At 46.1% G+C, this 23,519-nt stretch overlaps 1 protein-coding gene across 1 annotated transcript in view; it reads left to right on the forward strand.

The window, feature by feature from the left end:
* The first annotated feature begins 2,347 nt into the window (after window positions 1-2,347).
* The window catches only part of LOC142817484 (uncharacterized), a 200,934-nt gene continuing 179,762 nt past the window's right edge, over window positions 2,348-23,519 (forward strand). Inside the window, exons 1-2 of the mRNA XM_075894499.1 lie at window positions 2,348-2,366; window positions 4,553-4,838. Of these exons, the coding sequence (XP_075750614.1) occupies window positions 2,348-2,366; window positions 4,553-4,838 (305 nt within the window). The remainder of the gene's footprint in view (window positions 2,367-4,552; window positions 4,839-23,519) is intronic.

Below are 23,519 nucleotides of genomic sequence, written 5' to 3' on the forward strand. Positions count from 1 at the left end.
CCACCCATTCACCCACCCACAACTCCAACAATTTACTGCAAACAAACGTGGGTTAGCGCTGCTTCCAGGATAGGAGGCATTGTAAGCTTTCAGCACTTCGCCAGGTTTTCCTTTGCGTATACATGGCATGTGACCAAACAAACAATGTCATATGATAAAGTTAGCATACCATTGCATCGTCATAATACGTCGCTGTGACGTCATGACGAAGGCACGAGTCTTGGCGAACTGTCACGTGGACACGACGTCCTTGATACGATGATTTTTTCGCATCACTCGGGCCGACCCTACCGTACCAATGTTTAGTTGTCGTGTTTGTATAGAGGCATTTATTGGTTTCGTCTTGATAATTGCTATAGGCGGAGCCCGTGAAGCGTAACGATGAGCAAAGGCGTCGTCACTTGTAGAACAGCAGCGCCTATTAGGCGACGCTTTGTTAGACCTCTGCATCTTCTGTAGAGCTACTGAAAATGTAAATGAATTTAAAAATTAGTTTCCTGGCGGAAAACATCGCTTTTCGGGTGAAAGACGCTGCAACGCTGGTGGCGTGTTCATCCGGGGACTGTCAATCAATGACGACGTCACGCGAAAATCTCGTTTGCGGAACTGGGAAAACTAAAATGCATGCACAAAACGCCTGTACTCTACGTTTCCCTCACATCAGCCACCACTAAACAACGGTCCCTAAACGAATGCTCGTAGTGCTTTGAATGTGTAGCAAGTCTTTTTGAAGAAGCTCCGGCATGTCGTTATCTATTAGTCGATATACACTTCAGAAAAGCATTGTTATTTATATTTCGTGTCTAATTGCGCTTTTGCGTGCGTTAAATTATTATTCTGCACTAATGCAGTTCTGAGAAACACTTTCAAGCAGTTGTTTACTGATTTAACGCAAAGGTGTTTTATGCCGGGGTCCACCACGGCTCTGTGACGTATTTCCGTCATGGATATGACGTTGTAAAATATTTATTAGCATGTAGCGAAGAAAGAAACTAGAAGAAAAACTTACGCAGCAGGGTGTCGAACCAGCGACCTAGCGCTCCTAAGCGCACGACGCTATCCACTGAAGGCCTGACCACACGCACCGGTCGCAGCGCGTCAGAGTGGGGATTTTTGACGCGGCGCAGTGCCATCTACCTTTAAAGAGAGAGAGGGGGCGCGGCCATCTTGCGGGCCTCTCAAACATGTTAACGGCGAGTCATTTATATACACCATGTACCACTGGCGGTCCTCGGAGCTCGGCAGTTCAGCACATTTTCTACGAGCGCGCGTTGTGCGCGCCTTATCTATAACTCCGTTGTGCCGCGCCACCCCGCACGACGATGTACTCGCGTATCTCCACATGGCGCTGTCAAAGTGCGCATAGATGCTATCTGGCGTGGTGTCTCGCTCGCACGCGCGCATATCTCCAGATTCGGGTGTTCTGTACCTCTAGTGCGTCTACCGCGAGCTTGCTTCGAAGTTGGAGTAATTAAATAGAGTCCGAACGTCACTTCGCTCGCTGCCACGGCCGCGTTTATGGAAGGAGCATGGTGCTCACACATGAAGAAGTAAGAGTTGTGACCATTGTTCACGCTCGTACAGGTGTGTATATTTGTGCGTTCGTTTCGTACGTATTTCTTTCTCTTTGAGCAGCGTGTTTTACGTGTCGAGCTGCAACAGTGTTATTCCGCACTCGGCCTGTGCATGCTCTTTTTGTTCCTACTTTCTGCTTCAGGCGTGCGATGCGAGTTTCGAGATGATTGCCGTTCTTCGCGTGACATTGCAATTTGTTACTGCAGAATCTATTAGTGCTCTCTTGTGGTGAAACAATGCACAGTGAATGCTCAATTACTTTTGGGAGGACACGTTTCACTTTCGTGTTATACCGACTCCTAAAAAGGGGGAACAGCCATGTTTCCTTCTTTCCCTCGCTGAGTATGTGTGTGTGTGTGTGTGTGTGTGTGTGTGTGTGTGTGTGTGTGCGTGTGTGTGTGTGCGTGTGTGTGTGTGTGTGTGTGTGTGTGTGTGTGTGTGTGTGTGTGTGTGTGTGTGTGTGTTGGGGGAGGGGAAAGGCGGATATTGATATTACTTGCACAGACTCGCAACTAAAAGACGAACTCCAACGACAATGAAGAAAATTGATTACTCTTCAGTTTACGTCAAGGCGTTTATATATCGAAAGTGACTGACCAATGACAACCCAGAGTTGTAGCATAGTGGCTATGCCGATGGGCGCGGATTTTGTTTCCAACCAAAGCTGGACGCATTTCAATTGCAGGCGATTAACGGTACAAGCATAGGTCGGTGAAGTCACTCGTGAGTCGATCCAGATTGGGCTCACTCAGACTCAGACCGTGCCGTGAGCATGGGTGTGAGTGAGTCCGGTGAGCAATATCTTTGTAATTTTGAGTCCGAGTGAGTCCGCTTCAAGGAATTTCAAATGCGGAGCATTTCTTGGTTGCACCATGTCGCGGATCCGGCGAGGGCGGTGCCGCCCACACCCCCACTGCGCATGTTCACGTCTCGTGCCAACTGTCCCTATTCTTCCCTCCCCTCTTTCTCTCGCTTGCCTCGCAAGGCAGTCGAAGGCAGCGTCTACTAGTAAAACCCGACTTAGTCTTGCGCTGCACAAGCGTACACTGGTCACCCCGTAAATGTCTTGCTCGCGCATTTGGAATTCAGTCAAGGGCATCTTTACTTGGCTTTTGCTTGACTTGACGCTTTGATTTACTCGAGTAGATGCGATGGAAGCAACATTACCTTCAACGAGTAGTGTGGCACAACCCAACAGCGTCCCACCATTCGTTGAAGGCAATGTTTCTCCTTGATTCAATAAAATAAAATAATAAAGACGACATAACAATTAAGCATTCCCAAACCGTACCCAATTACGCGACGTTCGTGTGGTACCCCCACCCCTCTGCGACGCATTTACTCGACTTCCCCCAGTGGGAAGATGTGCGTGGTGGCTCTTTCTCGTGAGTGTGAGCACAGTATATATATATACTGGCAGTTAAACACATTTTCTACGAGCGCACGTTGTGCGCGCTCGTAGAAGTCATATATATATATATATATATATATATATATATATATATATATATATATATATATATATATATATATATATATATATATATATATATATATATATCAGTTTCATGTATAATTCATATATTTACCAAATAAAGTGGCTGATGGTATAGCCGCTGTAGTAGCTGAGTTGATAGCGCGTTATTCGAAGGTCGTAGGTTCGGTTTCTGCCCACGGCAAACAATCTTTTCACGCACTTTGCTTTCTTCACATTTACATTACAATTCGATCTAACATTTTCCCCTTTACTTTCGTTCGCATCATTGTCTGTTAGATATCAGTGGCACTGTGTCAAATACCGAAAACCGAACCATAAATATACCATTCTTTCACATAATATATATATATATATATGGGAAAGAAGTGTATACTTAGGCTCATTTTTTCTTGTTTTGACACAATATTATTCAGATATAACAGACAATCATGCCAAGGAATGTAAAGGGGAAGTTATTCGACCAATTGTAATGTAAATGTGAAAAAAAGAAAAGAGGGTGAAAAGATAACTTTCCGTGAGCAGGAAACGCGCGTTGCGCGGGCGAAACAACGCTGCCACTCACACCCCTCCCGCGCGCTTGCAGTTTCAGACGTTGACCGCCAGGGTTGCGTCTGGCGCTGGCATCGGTCAGCGCACGCGGTCGTGCTCGGGGGGTCGCGCGAAGCGCTGCCGAAGCGCGGCAAGTGTTTGCCGTTCAGTCTGCGCGGCGGAACGCCAGAGTGCGCCAGCGTTGTCCCGACCGACCGTGTAGTACGTACGATTACGCACCTGCACAGGTGTGCGCGCGCGCGCTGTGTGCTGCCGCCCGTCTGTTGGCGCCGCCGCTGTTGCTGTCGTGTGTGCGCGCTTGCTTGTGCCACGCCGGAAAAAGGAACAACGCCCCCCTGATTCGTCGAGGTGTCGTCATGTAATTCTTTCTTTCTTTATCGCGGGGAGTTCTGTCGATTCATTAATCTCGCCGTAGAAAGCCATGTTCGGCGAGTGAATTCGCCGAATTTTTTTTTTCTATCCAACCACCATCTCTACCCGGAATTCTGTGTTACGATTCGTCGTTCCCACGCGCGCCTGTTTCTCTGAAGAAAAAAAGACAAACAACAAAACAAATGACGGCGTGCCCTATGACCTAACCCCACTGGCGCTGGTCTGCTGATGTTCTACGGAAACAGCAACAACGCAAGAGGAACTCTGGTGCCGTGATTGCTACATCTTCACAGGTCATGTCATTTTTTTCTTCCTTTTTGTGCTCGTTTGTTTAAACTTAACGACGAAGGAGGCCTCGTACGAGAGAAGGGAACGGACCACAAGAAACGTGCTCTGTGTTTACGCTTACCTGGACGGATCCTCTTCGGCTCAGCAAGCGCCATGAGTGTCATCGGTTCGTGACCATTTTCATCGGTGACCCGAGATACGCAGTGATCGATCAAGATATAATTTTTATCCCCCATAATTCCTAATAGTCTACTATCGACGCAACCGCAGTGACGCTTCCATCGAATCGTTCGTCGCCGTTCTTTGGTCGATTTAACGTGTTCGACTTCTGTGGTGCCGTCGAGGAATCGGCGAAACGCGCACGTGTGTGTGTGTTCTCGTTGGAAGGGTGTGCAAACACTTGGCCCGTGTCTCCCGTACTTGGTTTGCGTTGTCGACCTACTGTCTGTGTCCTCCGGGAACGGAAAATAGGATACCGTCGTGTCACCTGCCAGCGTCGAAGTGACAGCCGAAACAACAACGTTACGGAATTCCACGCACAGGGACAAACTGCGAGGTACCGTAACGCTTGACTTCTCTGCGGGAACGTTTCGCAGTTGCTTGACATTTCTTTCTTTAGTAGTTTTCTTTTTTTTGCAACATGTCCTACCGGTCGTTTTTCTTTTCACTTCTGAGTCATCATGTTTTTGTTGTTGTTGTTTTCGCTATTGCAAGTCCGTTACAGGTCAGCTACAGTGGCTGCTGCAAGGCGGCCACTGCGAGTCGGTTACAACTTATGAATAAACACAACCTCCACCCAACACCATCACTGTCAATCTAGGAGAGAATTTGCATAGACATACATGAAATCATAGTTGCTAATTTGCGTGACGTCAAACGCATCTCGCGCGGTTTATATAGTTTTAACTATACAGACTCGTTGGTTTGAGTGCCTGTTTTAAGTCGAAAACTCGAACGCCCTGGCAGATTTCATACGTACATTTATACATTAACTTCATACGTCACTCTTCCTGTAAACGTCTTAGGTTCGGTAGAAACGATGTACCTTCAGTTTTAAATGTGATTAGTATTTAAATTAGCGCAGGAAAAGATACTCATGGCTTGAAAATAAACCAGTTTGCACGACTCCCCAATGTAGGCGACTGACAAACGCACTGTGGTTTCGCAGGTGGAGCTCGTGTTAATTCAGTCTTCTTTACCGTTTCGAAAGTTTTGCCCTGTGGCATACAAAAATAAAATTGCAACTGACCGTAGTCGACCGTTTTTGTTGACGCATGCAAATACCTTGACAGCTGGAGCTCTTTCCTCCCGGGCAACGAGGTAGCGGGATCGACTCCCGACCACTTCGTGTCTGCGTTTCTCGAATGTAGGCGATATGGGAAAGGACTCAAAAAAGGAAAGAAAGAAACTCTCGAATAGCAAGTTTCTGTTTTGCCCTGAGTTCACGACGTGTTTCGCGCGGCCTTTTCCCTGTATTCATTTGCACGTTAACCCCATGGCGGTCATGCATAGGTTATAATTTTCAAAAATTATGTAACGACGTGGCTGTTACCGCGTACTGGTAATTGCCGTTGCACGAAGTATTTGACACCGATAGTAGCTCAAGTTTTGTCAAAGTCTTGCTGGACGAATTAGGTCAGTTTTATGTCCAGAACTAATTAACTGGTAGCGATCAGCTCAACAATACCCTCCCTAATGAAAGCACACCAGCCTATAGCACTTCGCCATCACAAAAACACCGCTGGGAGTCTATTCCGAGACCATCGGGTTGAAGTAGAACACCATAACAACTATATAGTCCACTATACGGCGAGTGCTTGGACTATTTATTTTAGCAAGATTCTGGTTCGGCTTATCACGGCTGCGGCGGCTGCATTTCCGATGGAGGCGGAAATATTGTAGGCCCGTGTGCTCAGATTTCGGTGCACGTCAAAGAACCCCAGGCGGTCGAAATTTCCGGAGCCCTCCACTACGGCGTCTCTCATAATCAAACGGTGATTTTGGGACGTTAAACCCCACATATCAATCAATCTGGTTCGGCTTCGTGCATGGCGCTGCTTTGTTGCCCACATGTGAGGAATGTAAAGCAGTAAAACCTGCATACATGCTTAAAGAAAAGAAAAAAAATGACGTTTAGGCGAACGTGAAGTGAAAATTTGTGCCAGTGACTGGTAGCTTCACGCGTAATTCGTGAATCTCCTGCCCGCAATCGTGTTGACGGTTCTCTAGAACAAAAGAAAATCTCACCGTGACATGTATGTGGCAGTGTCGCTATCAACTGAATAGATAAATACAATTTGTTGCCCATTCATTGCAGCCTCTGCTAATAGAAAAGTTGCCGGTGATATTTACTTAACCCGTGCGCAGTGTGTAATCTACACAGAGCGCTTTTTGGTTCAAGCATCTCCTCTGTTTTCGTCTTTTGCGCTTTAACCTTATAGTAAGTTATTAAGCGTGCACCTTCTAGTCGGCTTGCTTCTGTTCATAAAAAATAAAATAAGACAACTATGTTCGGCTTTACAGCCTATGCGACGTATGTGTGCTATTTTGTGACAGCTATGAAAAGAACAAAGATGACACACAGCTAAATGTCAACTTGTCTATCGCGATGGGCGAAAAATTCTAGCCGGTCGCTGCCTCAAAAGAGGCGAAAGACCTTGCATTCTGGATTGAATTTAGTCTAGCATCATGTGGGAGCGCTCACAGCGAGAAACACTCGGTCTAAAAACAATGCTTTTGGTCTTTTATTAAGTTTTTCTCGCTGTCACGTTTTATGTATACGACAGCTTGTACATGTCTTTGTTTACCGTTTCATTCTTCTTTATTTTATTGTCTCTTTCATTTAACGTTTGTTCCCTGTTTCCCGCCTATAAACTTATTACCGGAAGCTTGTAACTTTTCTGCCACGCACATCTAAGTAGGATTGCTCTTCACTTACGGCCATTCTGAGAACAAAAATAAAAAAAACGACAGAAAATACCACACTACGCCTTAAAAGATGTACATTCATGACTATATCCTAATACATTGTCGAGCTTTGTCTGGCATCAAGTCGGAAGTTCCTTGATGAAAAAAAAAGCACGTTCAATAACAGTGTATCCATAAATCAAATGGATACATTTTTCCAAATTATGTTAATGGCAATGAAATGCCAATGAATATTTTTACGAGGTATTGACATCACGAAAATAATATTCAGGAACAAACATGACGCAACACGATATATATCCATAACTTCCGTAATCTACTTGCGTCGTTACTTTGAAGAACGCGCCGAAAATTCTCCCGCAGTAAATCAATGTGTTGTCTCAACATTCGCGCAGCCCAAATGTTATTTTATGTGTTTTACAACGAAAGCTATTATGACATCACAACTCAGGTCTCGTGCGTCGTCGCAGTTGTTTGCCGCCAGTGTTCGTAACCACTTTCGCCCGAAATAAGAAAAAGAAATGATACAATGGGATTCGAACCCGGGTCACCTGCGTGCGAACCCAGTATTCTACCACTGAACCACGCTGGTTCTTTACTCATTTGCAAGATGGCCTTAGGCGGTCTTGATGTGGGCGGAAACGAATCTCGTTGTTATCAGTAATAAAGCGTTCTAGAAGAGCAAAAGAACAACCAGGTGCCACACAATGCGAGTTGCGCAACAAGTGGACCGTCTAATTATACAAAGTTCCTTGGTAGTGTGCAGCGGGTACCACGCTTCTGCGAAGAATGATGACGGATGGCACAGCGAACGTCCCCTACTTCACAAAATTATGAATGGCGTAGTGGGCACCCTGCAAGTTTGCTTGCAGCAGTCACCCAAAAAAGTGTTAAAGAAGGCTCTGTAAGACCGATTTTCCAGCTTTCCCTGTGACATTGCTGCCCATTGCGCGCAAGCCTGGCGTTTTTTATTTCTCTCTCTGTGTGTGTGTGTGTGTGTGTGTGTGTGTGTGTGTGTGTGTGTGTGTGTGTGTGTGTGTGTGTGTGTGTGTGTGTGTGTGTGTGCGCGGGACCTTGGGTGTCCCTTCTGTGCATATGCAACGCAGTTCATTCCTGCATAATTATTGTCCCCTTAACTAGCAATTAGAAAAAAACCGTTAAACATAGACTACAGTCTAACAATGGCTGGCGTTCATGTTCTGATCGTTAGCTCTCTGGGGCGTTACAACTTTATGCCGTGCACGTTAATAAATTCACCCGCCTCTTTCGATACTGCTGTTATAACCTGTAGCAAAAAAAGCAGCTGTATTCATCGCTGAACAGTGTTTTGAATATTTATTATGAAAGGTAAAGTATGATGTTTGGCCGTTGATTATCGTAAGCTTTAGTCGATTCAGTCGTGCCGTCACGTCTGAGTAGGAGTGCGTACGTTTAATAGCAATCGTAATCGTCAAACCGACTACAAGCGTAATAGAGACGTGTACCCTATCCCTTCGTTTTGCTCAAGCCATATACCACTCGCTTGGGTTGCCGTAGAAATGAGCGGCCATGCACTTTATTGGCTTGGATTATTCGACCGGTTACAGTTAGATATGCTTTGAAAATGCGGAAGAAAAACAATTAGCTAAAGAAAAATATAACGTGGGAACTGTGCAAAAAAAAAATCATTTCCTTTTTCTCGCCGAGTGTACGAACCAGCTTTAATCGGCACGCTTGATTTTTTATGTAACTGATGATAACGATAACTGATAACACACACCGTTAAGTAATGACTGATATATATGTTGGGCTTAATGTCCCAAAACCGCCATATGATTATGAGAGACGCCGTAGTGGAGGGCTCCGGAAATTTCGACCACCGGGGGGTTCTTTAACGTGCACCAAAATCTGAGCCCACGGGCCTACAGCGTTTTCGCCTCTATCGAAAATGCAGCCGCCGCAGCCGAGATTCGATCCCGCGACCTGCTGGTCAGCAGCCGAGTACCTTAGCTACTAGACCACCGCGGTGGGTCAAAGTAATGACTGGGAAACATAATCGGGGTTAATACACAGTTCATTCTATTGGTGGGGAACGTGATCATTGTTAGTTTTACACCAGTCGAATGAATCCGACATATTTCATTTTCACGGAGGTGCGCGTACGCGTTGTAGCCAGGGTGTTTGTGAGCAGGGAGGCGTGCCCCTGGTTTTTTTAGCTCAAATTTCTACTTTATTTTGTGTTCTAATTAACAATGCTCTAGTTTCTAGTTTTTCTCACTTGTTCGGGCGTTTTTTCGGTGATAATACCATGCAGATGAGATGGCCGGCTCTAACATAGCTGCCTTCACACGTCTTTTAATAAATAAATAAATAAATAAATAAATAAATAAATAAATAAATAAATAAATAAATGCAAATGTATATACCACAGATATTGGCAAATGATACTACTCGCCACCGCTTCCAATAAAGATAAACTCGTCTTCCGAGCAGAAAAAATGTACGTGTCAACAAAATTATGCATACTCACCTCTGGTCTACATGAAATTCAGATAATAATATATGAGGCATAACGTCCCAAGACCACCACATGATTATGAGAGACGCTGTACTAAAGGGCTCCCGCGATTTCGACCACCTGGGGTCGCTTAACGTGCACCCAAATCTGAGCACATGGGCCTCAAACATTTTCACCTTCATTGAAAATGCAGCCACCGCAGCCGGGATTCGATCCTGCCACCTTCGTGTTAGCAGTCGAGTGCTGTAAGTTCACCACTATAGAGCACCGCGGCGGGTTCGTAAAATGATAGGAACGCACGGGAAGCAAGCACTAACTTACATTGGACACGAAATGCCGAACGCGAGCGACAAGACAGACAACTTGTTTCTAAGCAAGTTGGTGAATCTTGATTTTCACGCTCGGGCAGACGAACGCACAAGAGACGACAGACAGTACATGTCCTTTCTTCTCTGTTCGTCTTTCTCAGGGCAAAAAACCAAGATGCTAAGACGACTTACGTCGTGGCAGCAAGGGATGCATGCTGCTCAAGTGGGACATACACTAGCTTTAAAAGAGAGGAGGAGGAGAAGAAGCAGGAGGGGAAGGAAAAGCTCGAAAGTAAGAGAGGTCAACCAGATGGCGTCCGGTTTCCTACCCTGCTCTTGGGGAGGGGAGGCATCACGGGATTGAAAGAAAGAAAGGAAAAGAAAGAAAGAAAGAAAGAAAGAAAGGAAGAAAGAAAGAAAGAAAGAAAGAAAGGAAGCACCCTCAGGGCACCTGTGTTACGCCTGTCCATAGGACGCCTACAGGTGGTCGCTTGAACCAGTCCATTTTAAGAACCGTGTAGTGATGCTTGCGTAACTTTGTTGACCTGCGACGCGCAGAGCCACTATCCGAGAATCTTCGCAAAACGGTCTGTCGTCGAATTTGTTCAGCGCATTGTGTTAAACGCTGCGCTCGCTCTCAAAATGGTCATAGACATGCAGAATGTGTTCTACATTTCGGTTTTAATTGCAGGGTGCATATGACTCGATGTCTTATGTCACCTCTGCGTACTTGCGCTATTGCAGCGTCGCGGGGCATCCATCTTGACAAGATGGAATAGATCCTAGGTCTCTGAAGCGGGCAGATTATAGCGCACAGTTTTTGCCTGTAACCACTTTAAAAAATTGCGGACTATATACAGTGTTTCTGGTAACCCGTGCCTGGTGAGTAATAAAAAAAAATCTACGCTACGCGTATCGTAATGGTAGGTATTGTTCGGAGCCATACTAAGTGCGACAGGAGTTTTTCCCAGTGCGCCTGCTTGGGTAATATTTGCATTGCTTGATTAAGTTAGAGTTAGTAACTCTAGCTATAAATTTTCGATTTAATAGCTGTAGTACTTGTTCTAGAACGCCGGAATGATTCCTCGATAATAAAATAACTCAAAATACTTAACAAAAATTGGTTCATTATTTTTTAAAATGTTAACTATATCAAACAATATTGAAATTTGTTTCGTTCATTCACCAACGTCGTACGTCGTATCATTTCATCTGTGCCAAAATATCTCCCTTGTTCAACTCCCTGTTCCGACTTTTCTTTAAAGAGCTCGAATTTAAATAATATACATGGCGCAAGTCAGCTCGTATGCCCTGTATTTGAAAATATCGCGCGACGTTTACGCCAGGGCAAGTTTTCGTATGTATTCTATCATGCCTTCAGGGCAAGGGATAAAAAAACAACGTTATTTATGCAAACGTGATTGTGAGTGGTGCATATGGGTGGGGCGAGCGGTATGAAAAAGCATATGCAAATATGTCGCCGAACGTTCCTGCGTAATCGCGTCGATATGAGTGTCGCATTCACATGAACCTCCTAACCTGACGATTAGATGCATGGTGTAAGTGGCAAAAAAAAGTATACAGTATGGCGGGGGAACGTAGCGTGTCCTGATGGTCCCTTCCAAGACGTCGATAAACGCGAGTACACTGTACACATGCATGCGTGGGCGCATAATTTCTTTCGTGTGTACCGAGCATTTGTTGCCGTACTACACTAAAACAAAGGAGGTGAATCAATATATATACCTCCGCGACTCATAAATATGCACCACGCCTGTGTATCAGCGCCAGCAGTTCATGAAATCGGCCAGTCATCGACGTACCGAGTGGATTTGAACAGTCTTTTGCTGCGTTCGCTAGTCACGAAATACAGAGGTTTAGCGACACGTGTGTTTCTCTCTCTCTATTTCTCTCTCTATCCGTGTGTGCGCACATAAGCGCTCGCAGGGTTTAAAATCACGGGGGAGGGGGTAAAAGTCTCACAGGGGCCCCCTTCCCCCTTAAATGCAATTTGGGAGATCTCAAAGAAAAGAAGGTTCGCAATGCATGTATGCAAAAACAAATTTTAAAATTAGGGATGACGTAAGTTCTCAGAACGGCTTGTTTTTATGGGCAGTATACAATTCGTAGTATGTAATTCCAGAAATTCTCGACCCTGTCCGGTGTCAAGCGTACGTAATCATAACACAGCAGATCAACAACGACGGTAAAAGTCCGACTAAGTAAAGCTACGGGGCATACACACGGTATGGGGCAGATTATTAGGGGGAACAAGGCGTCCCCTTTAACCTCCTCCCTCCTCTCCTTTCAAGCCCTCCTATGGAACAGGGAAAATATATAGCATACATTGACGACGATTGACCCACCTGGAAGCATCCCGCTCGTGGATACAGCAGCGATGTGTGTCTCACGATGCGTTGTCGATCAGCGCCGCGCCTCGCAGAAAGGCAATAGAGTGCAGTCATTGAACTGTTTTCCCGATTAGCTTCGCCCCCCCCCCCCCCTACCCAAGAAAAGACGGCGTCTTCGACGCTTCTTCAGAATCGTCCTCTCGTACGGTGGGGAAGCCAGCCTCTCAGCCAGCAATATCGTCGGAGTTCTGTACCGACCACGGTTGATTGACTCGCTTGAAGTTTGTTTATATATATATATATATATATATATATATATATATATATATATATATATATATATATATATATATATATATATATATATATATATTTATATATATATATATATATATATATATATATATATATATATATATATATATATATATATATATATATATATATATATATATAGGCGGCGTGTTGACTGTATCAGTCAGAAGTCTAATGACTCGCAAATGTTGCGAAAGGAAAAGCGCCAGGGTTGTCGTATTATACGAAATGAAAACAATGAGAATAATTTGAATGATGACTTTGAAAGAAGACGCTTACTTGGGCAAGAAGTGTATGACAGCGTGGAACGGTGGCAACAAACACACTTGCTTCCGTAAGCAAGGCTTATAGTGCCGTAGACATAACTTAGAGAACGTGAAAACCAGATGGACATTCTCTAATGGTTGCTGGAAATGTTCGATGACTAAGCGTGGAACTTCGCCAACGCACTCGATTCTGAAAAATTGACGGTAAAATAAAAATAGGGCGAGGAGGACATGGAGGGGAAAAGAGAACATTTGTTGACATTGATAGACGAGCCGTCAGAAACAGATTTATTTACCAGCATGGTCGGTGATTTCCTAACATAACAGAAAAAAAAAAGATTAAAAGGACATGGCTATTCGTTTACTTGGAATATAACGCGGACCATCTCCGGCGTCACCTCTTTCACGCTCCGCCCTTCAGAACACAGTGCCCAGTCTCAGTCAAACTTGCGTGCAGTGCAGCGAAACATACATTTCTCGGCAGTGCACCTGAAACGAGCCTGGTGCAACATGGTAATCCTTCTCCTCCATCGAACACCTCTGATCACTCTTCGCTAGAGACGTCCACGTTGTACAGAAGCGTTCTGAAAGGATTTTATCGATAGCCCACTATGAGAACGGTTCTACCTCACTTTTCTGGGAAAATCGCGAGCTATGTACTGTAATTAGCCTAATGCACCCTAGTTAGCCTTTGCTGCATTGCACGGAGTTGCTGAGACGAAACGTATACTTCGTCCCACCAATGTCGTGCAGGCTGGGGAAGGAATATTCTGCGCGTAACCAACGCCATGACGAACTGAGAAAGGGACACAACTCGTACGCAATTCTATCAGTCTATCCAAGGCATGGATCGATTAAAGGGGGTAGGGGGTGGATCAACCAATTCCTTTCTCCTTCTAAAAAGTTTGAATTTCGCAATTGTATATACACGCGTACATACAAATACGTGAACGAGAATACATAAACAGAGGTTCAACTTCAACCCCTACAACCCTGAAAAAAATATTAAGCCCTGTTAGCATAGCACACGGCCCGGGTCTGTTGTTAGCTCAGTCGCACCGTCTGGTCTTTTCACGTTTTCGCTTGGTCTTCGTTATTTACGCTGCGTAAATAACGGACCTACAGCTATAGCCTTTACCGCAGTGCACGGACTCGCAGCTCAAGGTGGAGTTCATATAACACCACAAAAAAGGGGGTGCAAGCCAGTTGCACACACAAACACACAAGTGCTTCCGCCACTACCCAGTGAGGTTCGGCCACCCCGCAGGGTTGAAGCATCAGCATGTATCGTTCTCCGGCGTCAAGTTGAAAACGCTGATTGCGTTAACGACTCGATGAGTCAGTCTCACGGCTTGGCTGCCGCTTTTCTCTTGATTGCAGCGCGGCAGGCGTGACTGGCGAGCAGCAACCAGCCAGAGAGAGGGGAGAGAGCGGGTGACCCGCGGGAGAACCATTTTTCATCCGCCTTTTGATCGCATCCCGCTTGCTTCCAAATAAACAAAAATAAAACATACAATAACTGGAGATAAAAGAGAATAAATTTTGTGTCGAGCGAGCGCTCGGGCACGGCGACTCAAGCCCCGATCGAGTTGTAACGGTTCCGTTCTTTATTGTTACTTGTTGTGAACGCGAAAGAAATGTCAAAACGAAAAAAAAACAAGGCACAAAGGAAAAAAAAACGTTTGCAGTCTGCCACTCGTTGTTATTCGGTTAATCGCCGCTATGCTTGTTGAACCATGAATTAGCTACGCTGGTCGCATTATCCAGCACGGTCCAGGGTGTTCCTTTTTTACGGGAAGCCAAGGAGGGGGCAAAAATGACAAACGATGAGCCCCGGTACAAAAAACTAAGAACTAAGACTAGCGTGTCACGTGCACTGTGGTGTAGCCGGAAATCGTCCTATGTTCCTTCCTAGGGATTCGTGATCATTTCTTTGCAGGGCGCCACATTAAGAGACCACCTCTCGCTCTTTCCTGTCTCCGTGACGTCGATCGACGCGCTGTCGCGGCAGCGCTTCCGAGACGCCTTTACCTATGACACGCAGGAAGGTCCGAATTGATTAGGGAACACGCTGGAACTTCGGAAGCCCTTCTCCCGGTGAGATGATTGATGACTTCATTTGGGAGCAACGGAATTGAGGTGTTATGTACGAGGATGATGGTTTGACTCCTGCTTGCCAAGGAGTTCGCATTTCGACGGGGAAAACAGCCAAGAAAAGTTGTGTACACAGATTTAGGTGGGGGAAAGCTTGGTCATGTGGGTCGTACCCACCACAGTGGTCTGGTGGTGATAAGGTGTTCGACTCTAGTAGTTAAGTTGTCCTTCCGTGCCTTTTCGATAGCGCCACCCTAAACTCCTTTTTTGAACTGAGTCACGTAGTCAAGGCTTGGCTTTCCTGCAAGTCTTCGCGGCATGCCTGCACTCGGTTGTCGAAACAAGAAGAAGAAAAAAAACGAATACACGTTGCTCCGGTTCTCAGCACTTCGTCTCGCCAGTCCCACACACACGACTGTCAACTGCCTCTGTCGTTACACTAACTGCCGCGCGTCGGCAGCGTCACTGCGAGCCGGTTGCTGTCCTGCTGCCTCGTCAACCGGAGCGCCGAGAAGAGGAAATAGAAAAGTAGATACAATGAAACGTGCGCAAGCGTGAAAACTAAGCTTGAAAACACAACAAGGAAAGACGCTGGCACCAGCGTATATATGTACGGTATATATATATACACCCGGTACTGCAACGTGTGTGTGCCGACCCGAGCCAGCTCTGTGACGTTCCGCTACGCCGCGTACAGCGCGACCGTCGTTTCGCCTCGCCCTTCCCACTCCCCTCCCCCTTATATAGAGCAGTACCGAGACACACCGCTGCTACCTACAAACTGATGCAGCGGTGGCAGTCGGCGAGCAACGAGGAGGCCGCTGAACGGGCCAGGAAAAAAAAAAACGACGTGAGAGCAAAAAGCAAAACGTGAGAGATTTTGGTATGAAAGGCACGCGTAAGGGCCCCATCGTTTCGGGACCCGGTTCAAAAGCGTGACGAGCGTTCAGCTTTCAGCCCCTTCCCACACACCGGGCTTTCCGTTCGCGTCGTGCACGTTCGGCTTGTATATCTGGAGCGGCGGATAACGCCCTTTGCCTCCTCCTCCTCTAATTCTTTCTCCTTTTCCTCCTCTTTCGCGATACAACGTCACACCTTATTGCTTGTGACGTGACTGCAGCTGATCGTGCAATGAAGAAGCAGAAAATGTAAAAATGTATTCGCAGAGCCGAAGTCGCTACGGGCATCAGTAAAAGTACCGTAGACAAAATACAAAGAACATAAATTATCACATAAAAATAAAGTGAGATGAACAAGAAAAGATAGAGGTTGGTAATAATATTGAGGTTTAAACGTCTAATTACCAAATTGTCACTATAGGGAGGTGGGGGACGCGATAGTGGACGGAACCGAAAATCTTGACGATGTAGTGTTGTCTATATATAACGGGCACATAAATGTACAGTGTGGTCCACTTTTAAAGGATACACTTGCATGATCACCCTTCATAATATTGACCCCCAAAGGCGAGGAAACATTGTTTGTGCAAGACGCTATTCTCCCAAGACTTTTCAGTACAGTCAACCAGTAGTTGCCTTATGCAAATCAAATGCACTATGCTTTTGCGGTCGAGCGAAATTCTGACATGCCCTGCACGCAAGCGTTCCTTTTCGCAGTTGACCCGTCTGTACGTCTGACCGTCAATCTGTGCTGCCCGTGTAACGTTTCGCCTCCGTCGAAATGCGGTGGTGAAGCCGGGTTTCGGTACCGCGACTTTCGATTGAGGCACTGCAACCACTACATCACCGTGGCGGGTCGTGGGTAAAATTGCATAATATAAAAAAAGAAAATGGGAAGATAGCTCTTGCTATCTCCTCTGGGGAAAGAACTGTCGTCCAGTGTTAATAACCAAGGGTATACCGTCAGTTAGCAGGTACGGCATATCAAATGGTACCGCATAACGTATGGGCTCTACCGGAGGCGCTGGGGTGTGACATCAGGGTTACATAAAAGAGTTTGTCAGTCTTTCTTTCATTCACACGTGATTCACTTTCTTTTCCCTAGGCTTAAACACTAACAAGCGTGATTGGCTCGTGAAGGAATTCCCGTGTATCATTTCACTAAAATCAGTGCTTCCGTTATATCAGGGCGGATAAGCGCAGTGTGTCCCCACCTATGTAATATATAGTCTGACCTGACTAAAGGCTGCAAACGCGACCAACGTTAATAATGAACCCAGCTTTTGCTGTCCTCTCTCACCATGATCGGCTGGCGGCATCGAACCCGCGACCTCGTGCTCTGACGCGGGAACCCATGTGGCACCCAGCCACCATTGGGTACTTGAAGCCCTATACGATGTGGATGCTGCTTCAAATAGATGATCAGGTTCTTCGACATCAATGCGAATGAGAACATTCGATCGGAAATTCGATCGATACATCGCGTACTCGCTGATAGGCCTTTCCAGACCTTCCTCACCCATTCTCGTCCGCGAACCGAAAAGATGCCGACGTCTACGAAAACAAGCCTCAAGACGCGTGTCTTCCCTTAAAACTAGAACCTGTCTCATTTGAATAAAAGGGGGGCGCGCGCGCCAAATAAAATTTTCGCCGCTTCCGAGTGTACCGCAGCCGCCCGGGAGGCTTTCGTTTCCCATTTTTTTCTTTTTTTTACACTATCGAGCCGTTCTCCGCGCGTTTTACCATATCGCAGCTATGCATGAATGCGAGCTTATATCGTTAAAGCGAAGCACGTTCGGGAAGACGTCAGAGGACGAGTCGGCAGAGCACTTGACCTGCCGCCGTCTCGCGTCATCTCCAATGAAACGCCGTCGCGTTAGCTCTATGCCGGCGTGCTAGAAGGCGCCGCGCGCAGCTGCCATCCGTGTTTGACATTACTATAGTCGTGCTCAAGTGCGATCCCCCCCCCCCCCCCCACATCTCTCCTGTTCTCTTTCTCTGGGCGTAGACCGTTATTCGCAAAAACTTTTCTTCAGCCGTTCGTTCTCTTTTCGTTCGTCCCTCGCTTCATACCGTTGTGTGAGGAGGCGAGAACGCGCAGTGAGCAGCTACAATCAACGTATGCGGGCTTGACTTTACTGTAGCCGTGTTCAAGTACACCTCTTCTCCTTTCTCTGTCCCTCTCTATTCTCTTTGCGTATAGCGTGCAACGCGAAAAAAATTCTCTTGATTCTTTCTTTCTTTCTTTTCTCTTGTGTTCTGTTTTCGTTCGGCTTGACTTTACAGTCTGTACTGCAGTCGTGTTCAAGTACAACCCCCCACCCCCTCCTCTATCTCCTATTCTCTTTCTCTCTTCATATACCGTTAGTCGCAAAAAATAACTTCGCCGATTCTTCTTGTTCGCTCCTCGCTGTGTGCCGTTGCGTAAAGAGGAAGAACTAACGACCGTTGCTCGCACACACGCACGCTTGTAGCGAGATACGGGCGGGGCGAGGCGACGGGTGCACCGAAATAAGCACCGTCTTCCGCGCTCGTCGCCTTCTCCGTGTCGTAGTTCGTGAAGAGCGAGAACGGTGCTGCGCTGCTTTGGTACACAGCAGCTCTCGCCCTGTGTTGTGCGCTGTTGCCGTTTCGTCGCGCCCAGAGCACGCTGTCTCGAAGCGCTTCGCAACAAAATAAAAAAAAGAGTGCGGGAGCTCACCCGTCGTACCCCAGGGAAACGGCACAAATGCGTGAACGAACAGCGTCATGATTTGGTCCGCCTCTTTGATAATGATCGGTGCTCTGGTGGCGCCGGCAGGCAAGCGGTATAGGGTCCCCTCCTTCTTTTCTTTTTGGATGCTCCTCGTTATACTTCTTCTGCTTCCTCAATGTATGAGCGGTTGTTGAGTGATGACGAAAGGGGTGGAAGAGGAGGGAAATACTTCGTGCCTTTGGGGCCGACCAGAGAGAAGAGGGGAATCGGAAAGAAAAGAGGAAAAAAAATGAAGAAGGGGAGAATGGTCTTGCACTGGTCGTTGTTCCAAAGCACTCCGTACACACGATGCGCGTGTGCGTAGTGACTGGCGTTTGCTTTGTACGTCACGAAGCGTACCGCACGTGTCATTTTTGTGTTCGCCTGCCTGCCTGTTCAGTCGAGTGATTAGGGTGCGAAAAAAAACGAGGCATGCCTCTATAGCACGCGAAGGCAGTATATGCGTCTGTGAAAGCAGGTATCCAAATCGCACCCCATATATGTTCTGCAATGTAGAGTTCGAACCCGTTCGAGCTGCGTATTCGAGGCTGCGTATAGTTCACGTGGACATTCCGCTCGCGGGCCGTGTGATTAGTTGTCGACGCTCGTGAAACGGCAGAATGATCTGGACGACAGCGTACGCCGTGCTCAACCAACGCGGCGTTGGTTCAAGGTACGCCGGATGCGGCTGCATGGTCTGAGCGTTCTCTTCAAAAGTGACCGGGTTCTGCACTCAAGGTTCAGAACCAGACGCAGAGGTGTATTAGAGCTGTACATTTTTTTATATTTATATAGTACCCAGTACGAAGGGCAGCAGTCCAGAGGCACCAGTAATAAATCATGCGGAAATCCTCGAGGTTTAGTTAGCTTTCCGAAATAGAGAAGATGGCAGCAAGCGGAAAGCAATGACGTGAAGAAAGAGTCTTCTGAATGGAGGTTCACTGATCTATGCTTGTGTGAGCGCATGAGTACGCGTGCAAACCCCAGCACTTAGGATCTAATTAGTCAGATTTGGGGGCACGTTAAAGAACTCCAGGTGGTCAAAGTTTCCGGAGTCCTCCACAACGGCGTCTCTCATGATCATGCGATGGTTTTGGGACGTTAAACCCCACGTATCAATCAATCAATCAATCGACCTTAAACCACACGTATCAATCAATCAATCAATCAATCAAAAACGGTATAATTAGTACATTGTACTGCGATACTGCCGAGAGAATCAAGCTATGCTCGCGACATTACTGCTGGCAGTCGCTTTCTAGGACAAACTTGCGCTTAGTGTCCATCAAGCGTTTGCAACAAGTGTTGCGAGAGTCGGAATCACTTGTACAAACATCTACGCAGGAGCTATACGAAATAAACGTATAAAGAACAGCTACAACGAACACTGTTCGCCTGCGCACTGCCTGCGTTGCTGGAACGAGTGTCGCAACATTCCGAACTTTCGCTACAATAACAAGGCGAAAAAGAAGTTAGACATTGAAAACGGTGTTCGTGCAGGCTGAAAACGTTGCGCAGAGGAACGCCACTCTCCGAGGCGATCATCGTCCCACGCGTTCCTCTTCTACACTCGGGGACTCTTAACGGCTTCGTGTGTATACGGGCATCTACGCGCGCCCGCCACCGCACGTCAAGTACACCCAGAGCCGCTTCCTTTCGAGCTCATCGCTTGAGCTCACAAGGACGACCGCAAGAACAACAGCAATGCTGCTTTCTTTCTGCTTCCGCCGCTATGACTGTATAGTTTTTGTCTTTTTTTTAATTGATGTACCAAGCCGTGTTTTCCTTTACCGTCGTGCATACAACCTCCTTACCCTCCAGCGTTTAGCGGTCCCGCTTTCTGCGTTGTTCGGAGCTCGCCTAATACACCGCTTGTCTGGCGTAACGCGTTGACACCGGTGGACGTGCCGAGGCCACAGCCGCGGCGTCCCGTTAAAAGTATGCAGGAATTGGGTGGTCGCCAGGCATTGTGCGGCGTCGGGGTTATGAGCTGCCGCCGCTGGCAGCATCGCACGCTCCCTTCGCCGGGGAACATCATCTCTGCGCGGACTTCTTTATTTGCTCTTTCTTTGTTTGGTTCGCCAAGCCGATGCTTCCTGGCCTCGAAAAGATCTCTCTCTCTCTTGGTTCGGGGGGCGTGCTCCTGTCCGTGGCGGAAAAACCACCAACTGCTGTTTTTCCTTTCGTCAAACCCAAAGCCATGTTTGCGGAAGGTCGACGATGTTTCGGGAAAAAAAAAGCGGTGCGTAGTTGAAAATATCAGACAGCATGAGCTAGTTGGTACGTATTCATATTGGAAGGACTGGCCGTGCAAACACAGGCACAAGGGTGTACAATAAACTTCATTCAATGACCCGTACAGGGCTAGCACGCCTAGCTAACTACTCTTACGTTGGAACTGCAGGAGATCAAGTCTCCTGGCTTTATCACAATTATACTGGAGAACTAGGACTTGCTGCGTGTGGTCTTGCGACCTGATAATTCCTGAGAGCCCGTCACGATTAATGCCACGGCCAAGAGACCAGCACTACCACAGTACATGTTCCAATGCCCACTCACCTACTAGCTTGCATGTTTTACACGTAGTATCCTTGTATCGACTGAAGAGAGAAGTCGACAACACATACGCCGACGTTTGTGGTGTCTTGACCTTTATTTAATGTCCGTGTTTGCATGCCCCGTCTTTCAACGCAGCATGCTGGATAGACAAAACAATCACAAAAGAACAGAAGGACAAAATGGTTCTGCGTATTCTCTACGTTAATAGAACTATAGCACGTGACCGGCCTCTTCTACATGCATGGTTAGAGAAGTGGTGCGCAAATATCCGGTTGAATGATGGCATTGAAGAAGCGCTGTCACTACGAGTTTCTCAGGACGTCGATTTTAAAGACGCGACAATGGTCTCCAGCGGTGCAGCGTTTACATAGGAATAGCTTACACATGCAGTTCCGCCTGATGTTGCTTTTGAAGAATGACAGGTGGCCATATGGTTGAGTCTTTCTAGTGCCGGTGACAAGGTTGGAAGTTGGGTTCCCCGGAGTTAAGTATGTGCGTACAGTCGGTGCCAAAAGTTTAGATACCAATATGTATGAGAAAGCAGCGAATTTCTCGGAAATGTGTGATTTTATTGGGCCAAGCTGCTCAGTACACGTTTTAGTGCGTTTTAGAACAGAAAGAAAATCTTAATTCGAGACCGCCTTGTGTGGCACAGGAAGTATTTCTTTATTTCTTTCTTATTACTTTTTCTTATTTTTGTGTCTAACGATATCTAATTTTTTTATTCGTTGACTGTACGTGAAGATCTGTTCTGCAAAAATCAATAAAATATTTGTATGGCTAAGGTACTCGGCTGTTGTATGGCTAAGGTACTCGCGGTATTGAATCCCGGTTGTGGTGGTTGCATGCATTTTCGTTGGAGGCGGAAATGGTGTAGGCCCGTGTGCTCATATTTGGGTGCACGTTAAAGAACCCCAGATGGTCGAAACTTCCGGAGCCCTCCACTACGGCGTCTCTCATAATCATATTGTGGTTTTGGGACCTTAAGCCCCACCTATAATTGGTCTTGCCACGACGGCTTGTTTCTTACGCAGTTTGCGCCGCACGGTCGTATTTGTGAGGTATTCAGTCGATGGTTCGTCATGTATTTGTGACATTCGCGCTACTGCTCACGATCCGGCAATAAAGAAACAAAACAAACGCTCAAGCTTAATCCACGTTTGTGGCCACATTTAATGTTTTCATCCCTGAAATAGCATTGAAATTAGCTGCTTTCTTTCTTTTTGTGGGTGTGCATTCGGGAAAGGGAGAGGAGAGAGTGGACGCGAATCACGAACAACCGCAATTCACTCTAAAAAAATTTACAGTATGTGTTGTTACTCTTTTCGGTGACTCCGAATTCGCCCCGCATGTGGCTCTCTTTTTTAAAGGAACACGTTAGCTGACTTTGTTTAACGATCTGCAAAAACAGACTAAAAAAAGTAAAAGGATAAATTTTTTTCGGACAGCTGAATAGAAGAGTAGGTGAGTTGGGTAAAAAAATTAATTTCTTGAGGAAGCGCAAAAGACTGCATCAAGAAAGATAAGAGACCACAGAACAAGATGTAGGACTGTCTCTGCTGGTTTTCATACGTTATTTGTTTTTCGGAAGTTCATTTTGTTCTAAATATTACTTTCTCTACGTCGGGGGTTGCAAAATAATGTGGCACTTTCTCCGTGTCTTAAGAATGCGATTAAAATAAGCCTCACATTCTCCGTGTAGTGCTTCAAAACGAAACACCTTGGAGAGCTTGTATCTTTTAGCTTCCGTTGCAGCCCTGCTTGAATTTCATCACCAATTTCTGTTTCCAGTCGCTAGCTTTTATTCTATAGCGGGCTTCTTCAGCGTAAGAAGTTTCTAATTTCTGCGCATGCAGGTCATCCACGTGGCGTAGCTGGAATAGTTTCATCTCTGCGACCCATAATCCAAGCTTGCTTGAATATTACAAAGAAAACGTAAATTAAACGGAATCAACTCTAGCTTTTATTCTTCGAAGTGGTGTACGTTTTTTCGTGGGCCTCTATTTCTTTCTTTGTAGGCATTATTCATTGCTATTTGAACAGCACACTCATTTCAGCAATCATTTGTTACTCTTGAAGCGTCATGTCGCCATACCTAATTCAATTAACCTCGTTAGACGCAACAGTGTGCTTCATTAGGTTAGTTTTGAAAGAACTCATTAGTATATATATATATATATATATATATATATATATATATATATATATATATATATATATATATATATATATATATATATATATATATATATATATATATATATATATATATATATATATATACAT

The sequence above is a fragment of the Rhipicephalus microplus genome, chromosome 5 (assembly GCF_043290135.1).
Source record: "Rhipicephalus microplus isolate Deutch F79 chromosome 5, USDA_Rmic, whole genome shotgun sequence".
Classification (NCBI taxonomy): Eukaryota; Metazoa; Arthropoda; class Arachnida; order Ixodida; family Ixodidae; genus Rhipicephalus; species Rhipicephalus microplus.